Source organism: Dendropsophus ebraccatus, chromosome 3 (genome assembly GCF_027789765.1).
Source record: "Dendropsophus ebraccatus isolate aDenEbr1 chromosome 3, aDenEbr1.pat, whole genome shotgun sequence".
Classification (NCBI taxonomy): Eukaryota; Metazoa; Chordata; class Amphibia; order Anura; family Hylidae; genus Dendropsophus; species Dendropsophus ebraccatus.
The window spans coordinates 26,384,301-26,401,163 of record NC_091456.1 but is presented as its reverse complement, the minus strand read 5'-3'; the positions used below and the strand labels follow the sequence as shown (position 1 = coordinate 26,401,163).

The window sequence follows — 16,863 nt, the reverse complement described above, 5'->3', positions numbered from 1 at the left end:
CAATAAAAATTGAACTTGATAATGAAAAAGTAAATTTTCAAGATCATAACGCATCTTTCTACAGACCATGTGTTAAAGGGAAATTAATATGCCCCCCCATAGGGCCAGGAACACTAAGAATGGAGGTCATTTTCTTAACTTCATCCTCAGCGTCATTTTTGGTAAATCTTTACTTTATTTAATATGCAAATTAGTTTGGTGCACTGGGGGGGGGGGGCGCTGGACTACTGCCCTGAGTGCACTGTTCTGCCCTGTCCCTCCTCATGAATATAAAAGTGGTGCTTCGCAGTGAAATCACTCTGGCGCTCATCCCTTTAAAATGTCAGCTTATTATTCAAAAGAATGGACAGGGCAGATCCGTACACTGAGGGTGATAGTCCTGCCCCCACTACATCAACTCAACTAATTTGCATATTGATAAAAAGTGAACATTTAGGGACGCGCTGGTAGGTCATGGATCTCTAAAGGGGTTATCCAGTGCTACAAAAACATGGGCCCTTTTCCCCTACTGTTGTCTCAAGTTCAGGTGTGGTTTTGCAATTAAGCTCCATTTACTTCAATGGAACTGAGTTTCAAAACCCCGCCCAATGTGGAGACAACAGTAGGGGGAATGTGGCCATGTTTTTGTAGCACTGAATAGCCCCTTTAAAGGGCGTTAAAAGGGGTTGTCAAGTGTAAACTGCTAATTTACCATGCTGCCAAGGATATGGAGAACATAATAGCAGTGTATACTTACTCACCTGTCCCAGCTGCCGGTTCAGTGCCTGCCGCTGTCCTCTTCTTCAGAACTTCTGCTGAAGTGCTGTGCGGACAGGAAATGACTGCTCAGCATACTGTCTACATTTACTACATTTTGCATGGCACATCAGCAAAAGTTCTGAAGAAGAAGACAGCAGCAGACACGGGGTGACCTGGGAATCGGCAGCAGGACAGGTAAAAATATACCACTATACCATTATGTTCCCCATAGACCTGGCAGCATAGTAAATTAAAAGTATACACTTGACAACCCTGTTAAACCAGTGTTAGTTTTACACAGTTTGACAAATCTGGGACATTTATACACTCTATATTATACACAGTGGTGCCTTGGATTACGAGCATAATTCGTTCCGGGACCGTGCTTGTAATCCAAATCACTCTTAAACTAAAACAAATTTCCTCATAAGAAATCTCTGATATGCAGAGAATTGGTTCCACACCCCAAAAATAACATATAAAACAAATGAAACAAACATTTAGAAACAGCTGAATATGTGATATTATAACTTACTGTACAGTATAGCAATCAGCATGTGGTGTATAATGTATAGTAACTGTATAAACCTGATGAAACAGCAGCAGTTTGTAGATACAGGATGGAACTGCAGATCCCTATAATGCAGTAGCGTAGTACAACAGGCTAGAATAGAGAAGCAGGGCTGCCGTCAGAGGTCTGTGTGGTCACATGACAGCAATGGGGAAGGGGGGGTGTTCAGCGTAGACCAATCAGGAAAAGAGAATCACAGAGCTGTGCAGGGGGACAGTGACAGAAACTTTTCTATAGAGCAGCATGTATAGCTGAGTGTGAGAGCAGGCATATTATAGCAGCAGTGTGCATAGCAGAGTGTGAGTGCAGGCACATTATAGCAGCAGTGTGCATAGCTGAGTGTGAGTGCAGGCACATTATAGCAGCAGTGTGTATAGCTGAGTGTGAGTGCAGGAACATTATAGCAGGAAAGAAGAGGAGGGGAAACACAAGAGCTGACAGAGACTGCAGGGAGCAGGAAGGAATGAGTAGGGCATATGTGGGCACAGTATAGCAGTTCTATTCCGTTATGTAAGCCCCAGCCTGAAGTGGATCTGCTATGATTTGGAAGGTGAGGGAGACTTTCTGGGTCAGAGTACAGTCATGTAGACCCCGCTATGCAGACCATGCACCTCCCCCACTCCCCCTCCCGCCCAGTACAGGGAGCTCTGAAACCAAAGAAATGCTCTTAAACCAAGTCACAATTTTGAAAAACTATGAGCTCTTCTTGCAAAACGCTCTCATTCCAAGTTACTCTTAAACCGAGGTAACACTGTGTGTGTGTGTGTGTGTGTGTGTATATACATATGCATACACACCAGCCAAACCACTGCTTTTAGAGCAGAGAGCAGGTTAGACAATGAGCTGCCATCAATGGGAGAGAAAGAGTGGGAGAAGAAGGAAAGCTTTCTAAATGAATGTATTTGCAAAAATATATTATCTGATTTACAGAAGTCCGTCCAGACCCTTTTTTTTTTTTTTTTTTTAGCAAGTGCTGGGGAGAGGGAAAATAAAAGAAATAAAGTGCTCTAACCTCCCCCGCCCCAGCGCTGGTAGCCACAAACCACCGCTCTGGTCCCCAGCCGCTTCCTGGTCTGAGCACGGACCCAAGTCAGATTGTTTTCCAGATGTCCTTTTTCACTCTCTTTTATAAGGTTCTTAACATCCACACACTAAATTGGAGTCGCTGCAACCAGGGAAAAGGCCAAGTATGAATAGTCAGCAAAGAGGTCGTCAGCAGGAGAGTCAACCCAGTACCAGGGATGAGACAGGTACCATAGTCAGAGAGGCGTCAGGTAATCTGAGTCAACAGGAGAGGCACATGGTAGAGTCAGGCAAAAAGCATAATTCAAAGAACAGGCATAGGTCAGGATACACAGGAATCCGACAACACTCAGGCAGGTAGCAGGAGGTGGAGCTGATTTAAATAGGTGCAGGTGGCGCTGGATTGGCAGCGAGCAGTAGAAGGTGTTTTGATTTGAAAGGACTCTCCTAATAAAGGACAGTGGAGCAGGGAATACAGGGAGGGGGTTGAGAGGGTATGTCCTCTTTTTTTTTTTTTTTTGCCCCCAAAAAAGTATTTCTCACAAGCCTAGACTTTTGCATATTCAATCCAATAAAAATGGGACTACTTCATGTCAGCCATATTTGCTCCATGAGGTTAATATCTTTGCCACCCAGTCACCAATAGAGCCGACATACACATCTGACAATGATCTCTCGATTTTTCCATACGTATGCATGATCGGCCTAGCGAGCATGTTTATTTCAAGAGGAGAGCTCAGCAAGTCACTGTCAGTGGCTCCTGCCTGAAAGTTATGTGCTGTGGAAGCCAAGGACCTGGCACATTGAATAACCTCTGTTACTGGGAGACATCCATATTATATTGCTGGTCAGTGCTGCTGAAATCCACAGGCGGAGATGAATTTAATCAAATGTGTTTGGCTAGCTTAAATCTAGATCTAGTCCCTGCTGATCATTACACGGTTTTAGCATTTTAATTAAACCCAGAGTGTATAGTAATGCAAGATGTGATGAAAAGGAATTCCTATGGCTTCTATGTATGACATGCATAAAGGGGTTCAATAAGTATGCAAAGCTTTTATATAGAGACATTTTCACTAAATGTCCTATTTTCAAATAGGCCTGGGGGATATGGTAAAAAAAAAATAAATAAATCTAAATTTGTTTTAAATTATGGACATTTCTCTATTAAAATTTCTAGTTTCGCCTTTTGCTAAATAAACTTGCAAGAAGCCTCTGATATTATTTTAATGGTGTTTGAGGCAGAAACAGTACCCCCAGATAAGCAGTTATGCCCAATACATTCCTCAAAATATTAGACAAGCCCCATATAGTAGTTAGGCTCCTCTTTAGGGAGTGGGGACGGGCCCCACTCCCAGTGCTCCGTGCCGGGCCTCAGGAATAGATCGCGGGAACCGGGTGGCGGTTCAAAAAAAAGGGCCGCACCACTGGCATCCACAGGCCGGCGCCAATTCACTAACGTAAAAAAAACAAAGCGATGTACCTGATGGTACATTTGTTCTAAGATTCTTTTGTAACGACAGGTATGCTTTAGGCACAGCAATGATGAACAGATTTTTTCCGGCCCATATCACAGGAAACGTGCAATTATTTAGAGCAAAAAAGGAAGTAAATAACGGCCGTTTCACAGACATGCACATCAACAGGCTCTGTAGTACCTAAGCCTGTTGATGCGCATGTCTGCAAAACGGCCGTCGCTCTAGTGGAGCACACCTGCACCTGCTATGTAACCTGTATAGCACTTGGGATTGTTTGTTACTATGAATAAAGTTAAAGAGGATTTATGATGATATGGTGAGTGCCGCATGATTATTTTTTCTTCGGTCTTTGCTATATATGAACATGCAGAGCACCGCACTAGCCACCGTGCTAAAAGACCCGAAGTGAGCAACTTTATCATATACACGTGGACTGTTTGTACTGGAGTAGTGCCAAGTGTTTGTATGTGCAATTATTTATAATGACTCCGTGAGGTACTCACTATTTCTAATATTGTCCCAGTCAGTTCTTGCAAAAAAAGGATGACAGCACAGGTCTTCATATCTCAGTCTCTCTCGCTGTCCACACAGTAAACTTTGGATAAGGTCAAGAAAATGTTTGCTGATTTTTGGTTCATCTGGAAACTTTAAGAAACGCTGTGAAGGCAAATAAAAGACCATTAAAATATGCACAGGATAAAAAAATAATCTAATAAACAATCCCCCAAGAGAAACAGTCAGTTACCTGAAAGTTCATGATGTTGTTGAATGTTTTTGTGGTTGTTCCCTCAGTAAATGGAGATTTTCCATAAAACATCTCATAGGCAATGATACCTAGAGACCACCAGTCACATTCAGGACCATAGGCGGCTTTTCCATCCCCGTTCATCACCATGAGCACCTCAGGAGCCATATAGTCTGGTGTACCGATAGGCAGCTGGGCACTCATCTGAAATGTAAGTAATGATGTATTATAGCAGGGGTAGGGAACCTTGGCTCTTGAAAAACTACAACTCCCATCATGGCTGGACAGCCAAAGCTTTAGCTTTGGCTGTCCAGCCATGATGGGAGTTGTAGTTTTGCAACAGCTGGAGAGCAGAGGTCCCCAACCCCTGTATTATAGGGTAGTGAAATCTGGAGATCAGGCGGTTGTAGCTCAAGGAAACTTGTACACTTACCACTTTATTTGAGGTCAGTCTTGCCGCTGATCCAAAATCTACTAGTTTAACATGTCCAGTGCGATCAATAAGAATATTCTCTGGTTTAATGTCTCTATGAAACAAGAAAATGTGTGTAATATTCACATAAAGAATTAAAAAAAAAAAAATCCGTTCATTTGAAGAATGCAGTTCTTAAAGGGATCCTCCGGCGAAAATCTTTTCCTTTCAAATCAGCCAGTTTACTTCTATATTAAAATCTCGTCTTCCCATACTTATCAGCTGCTGTATGTCCTGCAGGAAGTGGTGTATTCTTTTCAGTCTGACATAGTACTCTCTGCTGCCACCTCTGTCCAAGACAGGAACTGTCTAAAATTGTCTAAAAGTAGCAAATACCCCATAGAAATCCTCTCCTGCTCTGGACAGTTCCTGTCTCAGGGTATGTGCACACGGAGTAATTTTGACAGAAACTCTGTCGCGGAATTCTCAGCTCGCGCCCGTTCGCGGCCTGCGCCAGGCGCGCACATCTTCACCAGTGTCATAGACTCGATTCTACGCACAGGCGTATTCCTTCATCCGTCCAAAGAATGATCCAGTTTATTGTTTAGACGGAGGGCAGAATCCACGTGTGCGTAGAATGGAGTCTATGACACGGGTGGAGACACGCGCGCGCGCCACAGTCCGCGATCTGGCGCGAGCTGAGAACTCTGAGATGGAATTTCCATCAAAATTACTCAGTGTGCCCATACCCTGAGACTGGGGTGACAGCAGAGAGCACTGTGTCAGGCTGGAAAGAAAACACCACTTCCTGCAGGACATACAGCAGCTGATAAGTACTGGAAGACTTGAGATTTTTAAATAAAAGTAAATTACAAATCTATATAGCTTTCTGAAAGCAGCTGATTTGAAAGAAAAAGATTTTCGCCGGAATACCCGAAAGGATGAGGCCTTATAGCAGGAGTACCTTAGCTCTCCAGCTGTTGCAAAACTACAACTCCCATCATGCCTGGACAGCCAAAGCTTTAGCTTTCCGAACATGATGGTAATTGTAGTTTTGCAACAGCTGGAGAGCCAAAGTTCCCTACCCCTGTCCTATAGGAGGGCAGATAAGTAACTGCAACCATAACTAGCTAAATCCTAATCTGATGAATTTTACAAAATCTACAAAAAAAGAAGTAAAATTGGCTATACATATTATCTGAATGCTGGACAAGCATGCTGATTTTAGTAGGATTGGCCAAACCTAATGTGCATGGAGGGGTGGGTGTTGCTGGAAGGAGATAAGCCGCTGCCGGAAGTGTCTGTCAGCAGTTTAGCGCCATCTCCCTATTGAAAACAAATGCTGAGTTTACAGAGGACGAGAGGAACAGCTGTGTAAGGGGTATGAGCACCGTTGCTGTCCTCCGTTGCAAAAAAGATTCAGGATTCCAATGGAAAGGATAATAAAAAAGGGTTAATGCGACTTTTGGGCTCAGTTTGGGCTCAGTTTGGGATTCTTTCAATCTGCCATAAATTGAATGACAGAACCCCCAAAATATCATTTATGGGATGAATTTGGGTCAAAAAATGCGATTCCGCAAATTTTTTGGGGGTGCCATGTTTACGTAATGCACTTAACAATAAAACTGCCATTTTTCCTTTATTCTATAAGTCAGTCTGAACACAGCGATATTCATGTTTACTAGGTTTTTTAACATTTTACTATTTCACCTATTGCCAAGGGGGGATCACAAAACCACCCTGATATGTAGCCCCTTAAGTCCCACTCGGCTGCGAGTATTGAAACATAAATAGGGAAATACCCTTTTGCATCAAAGTCTAACTCTGTGGTGAGTATTGCGACATGTCAAGGGTTTACCAAGGCAGGCATCCATCCACAGACAGCTGTTTCAGGGTATTTGCCCCTCATCAGTGTGGAGTAGGATTCTGGCTAACTTGGGCAATGAAAAATAGACCAACAAAACACAACAATCGCTGAGCTCAGGGAGACCAGCAACATAAAATCAGACTGAGTACTCGCTGAAGAGTCTCCATTAATACATTGCCCTCTATAAATTTAAATATGGAAAATTTTAATTAGCAGTAAAACTTTGTTATTTTTTTTGCAAATAGGTGTATTTAAAATGGTCCTATTGTGTAAATTTTTTAAACATAAAATGTAATTAAAAAAAAGCAATCTCACCGTGCGGGAACTATATTATTTTAATAGATCGGCCAATTATGCACGCTACGGTATATTATATGTTAATTAACCTTATTATTTTTATGTGTTTTATGTATAAGATGGGAAGGGGGGGTGATTTTACTTTTTTGGGGGGTGGGACTATGAGGCATTACTTCAGACATTATTACATTAGATTTCATACACTGATCACTGCTATGCCATAGCATAGCAGGGATCAGTGTTATCGGTGATCTTCTGATAGAGTCTGCCCCAGGCCACAGGCAGGCTCTATCAGAGGAGAGAAGACCTGACGGAACAAAGGAAGGTAAGAGACCTCCGGCATTAAGGCCAATAAAATTGGGACCCCTGCAGACACGCTGTGGGGGTCCCGATCGGTAAGTGACAGGAGATGCTCCTGTAACTTGCACCTAAACACTGCGGTCACGCCACGATCACATCGTTTAAGGGGTTAATGGCAGGCGCCCGTGCGATCGCATCGGTCCGTCATTAATGGTGGGGGCCTGGCTGCTGATTGCAGCCGGTTCCCACCTGCTAGGAAGCGAGCTCAGCTCCTGAGCTGGCTTCATAGCGGGGTGTACATTTACGCGTTAAGGTCCAGCCTGCGGGGGCGTAAATGTACACCCCTGGTCGTTAAGGGGTTAGAGGGTTTTCCATCCCGTTTCAACTTTGAACTGGGGCAAGGATGGAAGAACAGAAAAACAACTCAGCTCGCAGCCGGTCCAGTAGTACCAACACTCTGAAGCCCCCAGTGGAGTGCTGTAATGGCACCCCCATACACTGGGCACAGGATGCAGCTGAAGGCCTCAGGAGTCAAATACACTGTGTGCGCTGCAGAATCTGTTTGCGCTATACAAATAAATATTATTATCATCCTGTGCCTAATGCACAGCGACATCATTGCACACTCCAGCAGCGGTGACTTGAGTGGATACAGATTCTTTTTTGTTGTCCTCCTATTCCCTTTCCCTGTGCAATGTTGTGGCATGTACTAATTTCCTTTCTATACAGGCATTATACTATGTATGCAGAATAAAAACTGGACTCCTACAGAACGTCCTTATCTTAAAGGTAATGTGTAATCAGAGAAGGACTTATTGTTTAAGTTATCCTTATATGGTAAACATTTTTTAAAGAATTTTTGGTGATATTTTTTCTAATTTTCCATTTTTCTATCTATATAATAAAATAATCTGGAAATCTTGTAGTTTTAATTCTCACCACTGGGGCTAAAACTGATCTGAGACTTTGTGTTGTTTCTGTGATGATAAGAGGAGGCTGCTGTAAAGTGATCTGTACAGCAATGCAGCAACATGTGACCCAGTAGATAGAGGAGACAATAGCAGCTACCTGTGGAATGACCTCTTCAAAGGTCACAGAGTACACTCAGTAATGTTTTATATTCATTTCAAGGGGACAGAGTCTGTCTATTGTTGTCTATGTCCATGAGGGTTGCTGAAAAGCGTGTCACTAAATGCTGTTCAGAACGGCCCAGTCAGAAAGTAGAAACAGTTACCATTATTATATAAAATGCCCTCATCCCCCTCCTACTTACCTGTGGACATATCCCAGCTGGTGAACACTATGAATTGCAAGAACTATTTCTGCCAGATAAAACTGGGCCATGCTTTCATCAAACTGGTCGTCATATCGATTCAATAGAGACAGTAAGTCTCCTCCTGGCTGGTACTGCATAACCTGCAGAATTCACATGAGGTTATATACTTGTAGATGCTGCTGTATATAGACAGACATAATAACGAAATGCTGCTGTATATAGACTGACAGACATAATGATGAAATGCTGCTGTATATAGACTGATAGACATGATACAGAGATGCTGCTGTATATAGACTGACAGACGTGATGCTGAGATGTTGCTGTATATAGACTGACAGACGTGATGCTGAGATGCTGCTGTATATAGACTTACAGACACAATACTGAGATGCTTCTGTATATAGACTGATAGACATAATACAGAGATGCTGATGTATATAGACTGACATGATACTGAGATGCTTCTGTATATAGACTGACAGACATGATGCTGACATGTTGCTGTATATAGACTGATAGACATAAGGATGAGATGCTGCTTTGTATATAGACTGATAGACATGATGCAGAGATGCTGCTGTATATAGACTGACAGACATAATAATGAAATGCTGTTGTATATAGACTGACAGACATGATGCTGAGATGCTGCTGTATATAGACTGACAGACACAATGCTGAGATGCTGCTGTATATAGACTGACAGACATAAGGCTAAGATGCTACTGTATATAGAGTGACAGACATTATGCTGAGATTCTGCTGTATAGACTGCTAGACATAAGGATGAGATGCTTCTGTATATAGACTGATGCTGAGGTGCTGCTGTATAAAGACTGACAGACATGATACTGTGTATAGACAGACATGACGCAGATATGGTGCTGTATATAGACTGCCAGACATGATGCTGAGATGCTGCTGTATATAGACTAATAGACATGATGACGGAATATAAACTGTTTCCAAGGAGCATTTTTTATCTGAAGTGCATTGCATTCATTGGACTTCTCCGTGATCCCTGATCAGTGACATTTCATATTCTGTTCATGAGCGCACAAATACATCAGTTTTTTCATCCATTTATTGCATAAAACGGATGAAAAAAACTGGACTGCAAAAATTCTGTGTGAACCCGGCCTAAGCCTTTTTGTGTAGTTTCCAGTTCTGAGCACATCAGAACATTTTACTCCATGACTGACTGCCACTTCTACTCAATATCAACAGGTTCTTAGATTTGTATTCATTTGACAGACTACTTACTAGGTAAAGGTGCTCCTTATCCTGAAAGGCATAATGCAGTGTGGGAATCCACGGACTATTATGATTACTTAATATATTTCGTTCTTCTTCAAAAAAAGACACCTAAACATAAAAGACAGGTAAATATCAGTATATCTTATGCAAATATAACTCACTATAAACATCTATACACATCTTTCTGATTAAAGAGATGTTTCCACCATAGGAACAAGGCATTAAACCACTCTGCAGCTGGAAGAGGGACCGGAATGTTCACATCCCCATAGTCAGACCTGGATAAACCTTATTTAGATCTTTGTGGCAAGAACAATAAGCTGAAGTCCATAAACCCAATTAAGCACTCTATAATATGATAGCGCTCTGAATTTGGAAGGTTCTTTGTCCAGTCTTAGAAAACATAAACAATGTCAGATATAGCATTCAGCTCCATGAACTTACTATAATTGTACTCAACAGCCGCTTGTACAAAGGCCAGAAGGCAAATACTTGCCACTAGGGCAGCAGTTTTGCCCAATAGAGCAATACTTCACACAATGTTATACTTGTTTGAAATCCTTTGCACAAGGTTTATGCTTCAGGTTTATGCCATTTAGTCTGTTAGAAGTCCAGAGACTGAATATTGACAGCCAAGGACCTAGGCTAAGAATGGGGTATCTGTATTTAAAGTGACACTGTCACCTCCTTTTTGCATTCTGACATCTCTACACAGGTGTAATAAGTAAATTTTGCAGTTTTCATACCTTATTTTATATCATACGTCATGGTGCTTGTTCAAGTAAAAAGTGATCTTTTATCAACTGCAAATTGTGTTAAGTGGCCACCGTTGGCCCCGCCCCCTCGCCGGCCATTGGAAGAGGCTGGCCTAAAGGTCTAGGCCCCACCCCCTCTAGGTCGGCACACCAATGGGCGTCAATGGGGCGGGACATCGGTTGTGTTGTGGGTGGGGCTAAGTGGTGCTAATCCCGCGAGGCCCCGCCCACTTAACACAATCTGCAAGATTACTTTTTACTTGAACAAGCACCATGATGTATAATATAAAATAAGGTATGAAACTGCTAAATTTACCCTTTACACCTGTGCAGAGATGTCAGAATGCACAAAGGGGGTGACAGTGTCACTTTAAAGAGATTGTCTGGAAAAACTTATGCATATTGTCTTCCTGTGGCATAAAAAAACAACTGAGCCATGCAACCTCCAACACCCCACCCCTCCACTGTGTGATCTTACAGTCCTTGTAATACACCTGTTCTGCCAGCTTCCATGACGTCCATCTCCCCACTAACAAAACTGAACCGGGAAGCCGTATGTCACGGGAGGCTGACAGAACGGGAAGACAGCCGCGACCAGAAGATCAGGGAGTAAGTGTGGAAACTGCTTTTAGAAATATGCCCCCCCCCCCAATCCCTTTTCCAACAACAGAGCAGTATGAGAGCTTTTGGGGGGCTAGAACAACTATATTCTTTAATAATGATCTTTGTTCCACCATATTCCACCGTATTGCCATAAAATGCCAATGCAGGAGATGGAGCTTGCTTTATTCTTTCCCACCCAACATATGACGTACATCTTATGTTGGGAATAAGTTAAACGGACAGTGTCATCAGAAAATGACAATCGCAGCTCCCTGTGGAATGACCTCTTCAAAGTTCATAGAGCCAGACAGAGTGTGTCTATTTTCGTCTATCTCCATGAGTTTGCTGTAAAGCAAGTCACTAAATGTTGTTAACCCTTAGGCGACCCTGGAAGTACCCGTACGTCCAGGGCTGCCTCCATGTGTTCAGAGCGGGGCCGCGCTATGAACCGCCGCGGTCCCGGGTGCTATTGGCGGCCATGGTCTGATCGCCTGCTAATAAAGTAATCGGATGCAGCTGTCAAAGTTGACAGCTGCATCCGATTACTTGAATGCAGCCATCCCTGGTGTCTAGTGGGGTGGATCGCTCCTCCGGGGCATTGACCCGGAGTAGCGAACCACACATCTTACTCCTTCTGGGGTCAGCGCCGTAATGGCGCTGATCCCGACTCAGCACTCTATTGCTTCCGGCTGCAGCAGCGTGTTATTATCAATAAAAAGCCCCCTCCCCTAATAAAAGTCAAAATCACCCCCCTTTTCCTATGTTATAAATAAAAATAAATAAATAATCATGTTTGGTATCGCCGCGTGCGTTATCGCCCAAACAATCACATTCCTGATCTCTCACGGTAAATGACGTAAGTGCAAAAAAATCCCAAAGTGCAAAATTGCGCATTTTTCGTCGCATCAAATCCAGAAAAATTGTAATAAAAAGCAATCAAAAAGTCGCATATGCGCAATCAAGATACCGATAGAAAGAAGACATCATGGCGCAAAAAATGACACCTCACACAGCCCCATAGACCAAAGGATAAAAGCGCTATAAGCCTGGGAATATATATTTGTTAACAATGGTTTGAATTTATTAGTCAGTTTTACCCCAGGGCGAACGGCGTAAAAAATTTTTTCAATTTCACCACAAATTGAATTTTTGCCTGGTTTTGCAGTATACTTTATGAAAAAATTCAGCCTGTCATTGCAAAGTACAATTAGTGGCGCAAAAAATAAGGGCTCATGTGGGTTTCTAGGTGAAAAAATACAAGCGCTTTGGCCTTTTAAGCACAAAGAGGGAAAAACGAAAACACAAAAATTTAAATTGGCCGAGTCCTCTAAGGGTTAAGAACAGCTCAGTCAAGATAGCAGCTCATAACAATGTACAAAAAGTGAAATAATAAAAGTCAGAAAACAGAAACAGATTAGAATAAAAGAGCGTGTTTTAGTATCTGACTCTAATCAGTAAAAGATTTAAGTGACACACTCCCTTTAAAATGCAAAAAGAGAAAAATACTTTTTACGTTTTTTTTTTTCATGACAGTGACATTTTAAGCATTGAAATGATGGTCAACAACAGCACATTGCATGAACATGCTATAGATTTGGAGAGTTCACTGTACATCCTTCCAGTGGCCAATCCAGAGGTGAGTATCATTACCAAATCCCAGCCCTATATAGAAATATAAAGAAAAACTACTCAGAACCTGTTCTTGTGCTAGAAGTGCTTTCTTCTTCATTGTCTTCATAGCAAATATGTCTCCGGTAATCTTCTCCTTCACAACATGTACATCGGCAAAGTGACCTCGTCCAATTACATTCTTTACTTCAAAATCCTTAACGTTGGGTTGGAGCTCACGTAATTCTGCAATGGTTTCAGAATCTGGGGGAAAAAAACAAATATATATGGTTCCCAGTGCACATGACATTAAAACTTGACTTTTATTTTCACTTTATTAAAAACATTTCATTTTCATAGGACGACTCGGAAACCAGCACCATGCGGCAAACGTGTGTTACGTGACAGCTGTTTCGCGCGCGTCAGCATGCTTCTCCAATCATCTTTTGCCCCCCAATCGTCTTTTGTATCTTCACTATATGACTGGAATCTTTAGTTCTAGGTGAGGAGCACCCCAGTATATGACTGTATCGGCAAAATATCACGGACCGTATGTGTATTAATATTGCGGTAGTGCCGATCTCTCTGTGTTTGGAATTGTAATTCAAGGTTTCACTATATAATAAATTGAGGCAGAGCTCCGATTGGTCCTTATGGGTGACAACAGGCATTCCTCAGTTACATAGTATAGATAAAGAAGACCTCTGTATTTCCAAGAAGAAAAAAAAAACTAAACTCACATTTTTTGACAAAGTTAGAGACATGTTTAATCCTCATTAATGCGGGATTGTTACATTCTTCAAAAAGGACAAATAAGGAATCCAGAAGTCCTTCCCTGGTTAGAGTAGACAGCTGCTGTTGTTGCAGTGAAGGGAACTGACATGATGATTTACCCTAGAACGGAACAGAACTTGATGAAGAATTAAAGCATTAACAACACTACTATGTGATATCCCGGGATGCTCATAAGCTCAGCTATGGAGATACTGCCTGCAAACTAGAGATGGGCAAACTTGCCGAAAGTTTGAATTTGCACGAACCCAAATGATCGGCTTTTGATTCCTGCTGCCTGGAGAATGCGGATGCAGCCTGAGGACTGCCTGGAAAACATTGATATAGCCATTGCATCTATCTTCTCCAGGCAATGGGATTAAACTAGTGATTGTTCGGGTTGGTGCGGACCCGAATTTTCAAAAAGTTCGCTCATCTCTACTGCAAACCTTGCTATGTGTGAAGAGGTAAACGACACTGCTTCATTCTACAACTCCTGATTTTTAAGTTGATTTTTTTTTTCAGCATCAAAAACTTGTAAACTTGATAAATAAAATATCTCACTTATTTTTTTCTATACGGAAAAAAGAAGTCATATGTAACTTTTTAATGTGGTTGCCCATGGAAACTCCAATTGAAATAGAAGCTATTAAATATCATCTAAAAATATGCACAGCGGATTCTGCAGTGAACATACCCTTAAGGCTGGGTTCACAATGCGTTTTTGCAATCAATTTCTTTTTTTTGTTTTTTAATGCACGAAAAAAAATATATGAAAAAAGGGATGCATTTGTGTGGATTCATTATAAAAAAAACAAAAAACACGAATAAAAACGCATCCTTTTTAACATACACAAAACTGTGTTTGCCAACATTTGTATGCATGCGTTTTGATGCTTTTTTTTTTCTTTTAGAATAGAAGTCAATGGAAAAATGGATCAAAACAGATGCATAAACTGCAAAAACTGCAGTGTGAACCCAGCCTTAGGGGGGCCTATTCGCTCCATGGAATAGAGACAACAATCAGCCGATGATCGTGTCATCGGCTGATCGTTCATCGGCGCGGCCTGTCTTAGTGGACAGACCGCTCAGCCAATCACTGGCCAGGAACGCCGCAGCCAGTGATTGGCTGAGCGGTCTGTTAGCTCAGACAGGCCGCACCAAAGCTGCTGCTGCGCGCGGGATCAGGAGGAAGAGGAGCGCAGGAGAAGCCCTGCAGCATGTGTAGATAATGTATGGTGTTTAAAGAGGATGTACCACCAGGTACATCCTCTTTAATCTGACCCAGGGATAGAACGGCGCCGACACGGGGAAGCTGGTGCCGCAGTCCGTTTTTTGAACCGTGGCCATCAGCCCGTGGAATAGGACCCTTACTCTCACATTATAGATGAAGACACAAAACAAACATATACAAAATTAACACCTGTAAAAAATTATGGAGCCGTGTAGCTCTGCTGGTGAGAGGCTCGGATGAAAGGCCGTCTGCTCCACCGCGGATTCCAACTTTGAATTTCAACATGTCTGAAACAATAAGTCACATTATAAAGTGAGCCTTTAGGACTATGAACCTTTACCAAATGACAAAGACAATGATTACACATCAACCACAGGTAATTCCTATAGTATCATTAAAGCGTGCCTATCATTTACCCAAACTTCTGACATATCAGGGCAAAATATCTGAGGTCTTTATCGGTGGGGGTCCGGATGCAGGGATCTCAGCACCCGGACCCCCAGTGCCACAAACCTCTAACACGTCAGAGGTTTGTTTAAATGATAGGTATGCTTAACCCCTTAAGGTCAAAGCCTATTTTCGTTTTTGCGCTTTTGCTTATTCCATTTTAAGTTTAAAAGTCCATAGCGCTTGCATTTTTTCACCTAGAGACGTATATGAGCGCTTATTTTTTGCGAAACCAATTGTACTTTGCAATGACAGGCATTATTTTTCCATAACATATGCTGCGAAACCGGAAAAAAATCATTTGCGCTGTCAAATTGAAAAAAAAACGAATTTGTTTTGATTTCGGGGAGTTTTGCATTTACGCCGTCCGTCCTATGGTAAAACTTGTTATGCATGTTCCTCAAGTCGTTACGATTACTATGATATATAACATGTATAACTTATATTGTATCGGATGGCCTGTAAAAAATTCAAACCATTGTTAACAAATATACGTTCCTTAAAATCGCTCCATTCCCAGGCTTATAGCGCTTTTATCCTTTGGTCTATGGGGCTGTGTGAGGTGTCAGTTTTTGTGCCATGATGTGTTCTTTCTATCGGTACCTTGATTGCGCATATACAACTTTTTGATCGTTTTTTATTACATTTTTTCTGGATTTGATGCGACCAAAAATGCGCAATTTTGCACTTTGGAATTTTTTTGCGCTGACGCCGTTTACCGTGCGAGATCAGGAATGTGATTAATTAATAGTTCGGGCGATTACGCGCGCACCGATACTAAATATGTTTATTTATTTATTAATTTATATTTATAAAATGGGAAAAGGGGGGTGATTTGGACTTTTATTAGGGGAGGGGATTTTTTATTAATAAAAACACTTTTTTACTTTTTTTTTTACTGTAACTAGAAGCCCCCCTGGGGGACTTGTATATAGACAGCACTGATCTCTCATAGAGATCAATGCTGTGTATATACACAGCAAAGATCGATTAGATCGGTCATAGATTACTATGGCCTGCTGCAGGCCATAGCAATCTACTGCCGAGCCGGGATCAGCGTCATTCCGACGCTGAGGCCCGGCACGGGCAGAAGAACGGATCTCCACCCCGCAATCGCATCGCGGGGGGGAGATCCGTCCCACTAGACACCAGGGACGTGCGGCGCAGTGCCTCTAAATGCAGCTGTCAGGTTTGACAGCTGCACTTAGAGGCTTAATTAGCCGGCGCGGCAACGGGACCCGCACCGGCTAATAGAGGCACTGCCCGGCTGCGCATGTCAGCCGGGATCACCGCCGCTCAGAGCTAGGTTCACACCACTTAAAAATGACAGCTGTCTTAACAGCTCATAACAACGGCCGCCATTGCATGAGTAAGGTCCGTTATTTAAAAAATAATGGCGGTTATTTGTGCAATGACGGCTGCTTCCAGTTCTTGCTTAAAAAGTATACATTACCTATCCACACTCCAGAGCCCCCCCT

The 16,863-nt window shown here is 42.3% G+C and overlaps 1 protein-coding gene across 2 annotated transcripts in view; it reads right to left on the bottom strand.

Annotated features, from left to right (window-relative positions):
- The window catches only part of CIT (citron rho-interacting serine/threonine kinase), a 106,667-nt gene that overhangs the window by 86,649 nt on the left and 3,155 nt on the right, over positions 1-16,863 (bottom strand). For both annotated transcript variants that reach the window (XM_069961273.1, XM_069961274.1), the window contains exons 2-9: positions 15,128-15,225; positions 13,674-13,827; positions 13,022-13,197; positions 9,974-10,075; positions 8,705-8,847; positions 4,989-5,082; positions 4,556-4,759; positions 4,314-4,467 (exon numbers count right to left, since the gene is read on the bottom strand). In XM_069961273.1, coding sequence (XP_069817374.1) covers positions 4,314-4,467; positions 4,556-4,759; positions 4,989-5,082; positions 8,705-8,847; positions 9,974-10,075; positions 13,022-13,197; positions 13,674-13,827; positions 15,128-15,223 — 1,123 coding nt within the window. In that variant the 5' untranslated portion in view covers positions 15,224-15,225. The remainder of the gene's footprint in view (positions 1-4,313; positions 4,468-4,555; positions 4,760-4,988; positions 5,083-8,704; positions 8,848-9,973; positions 10,076-13,021; positions 13,198-13,673; positions 13,828-15,127; positions 15,226-16,863) is intronic.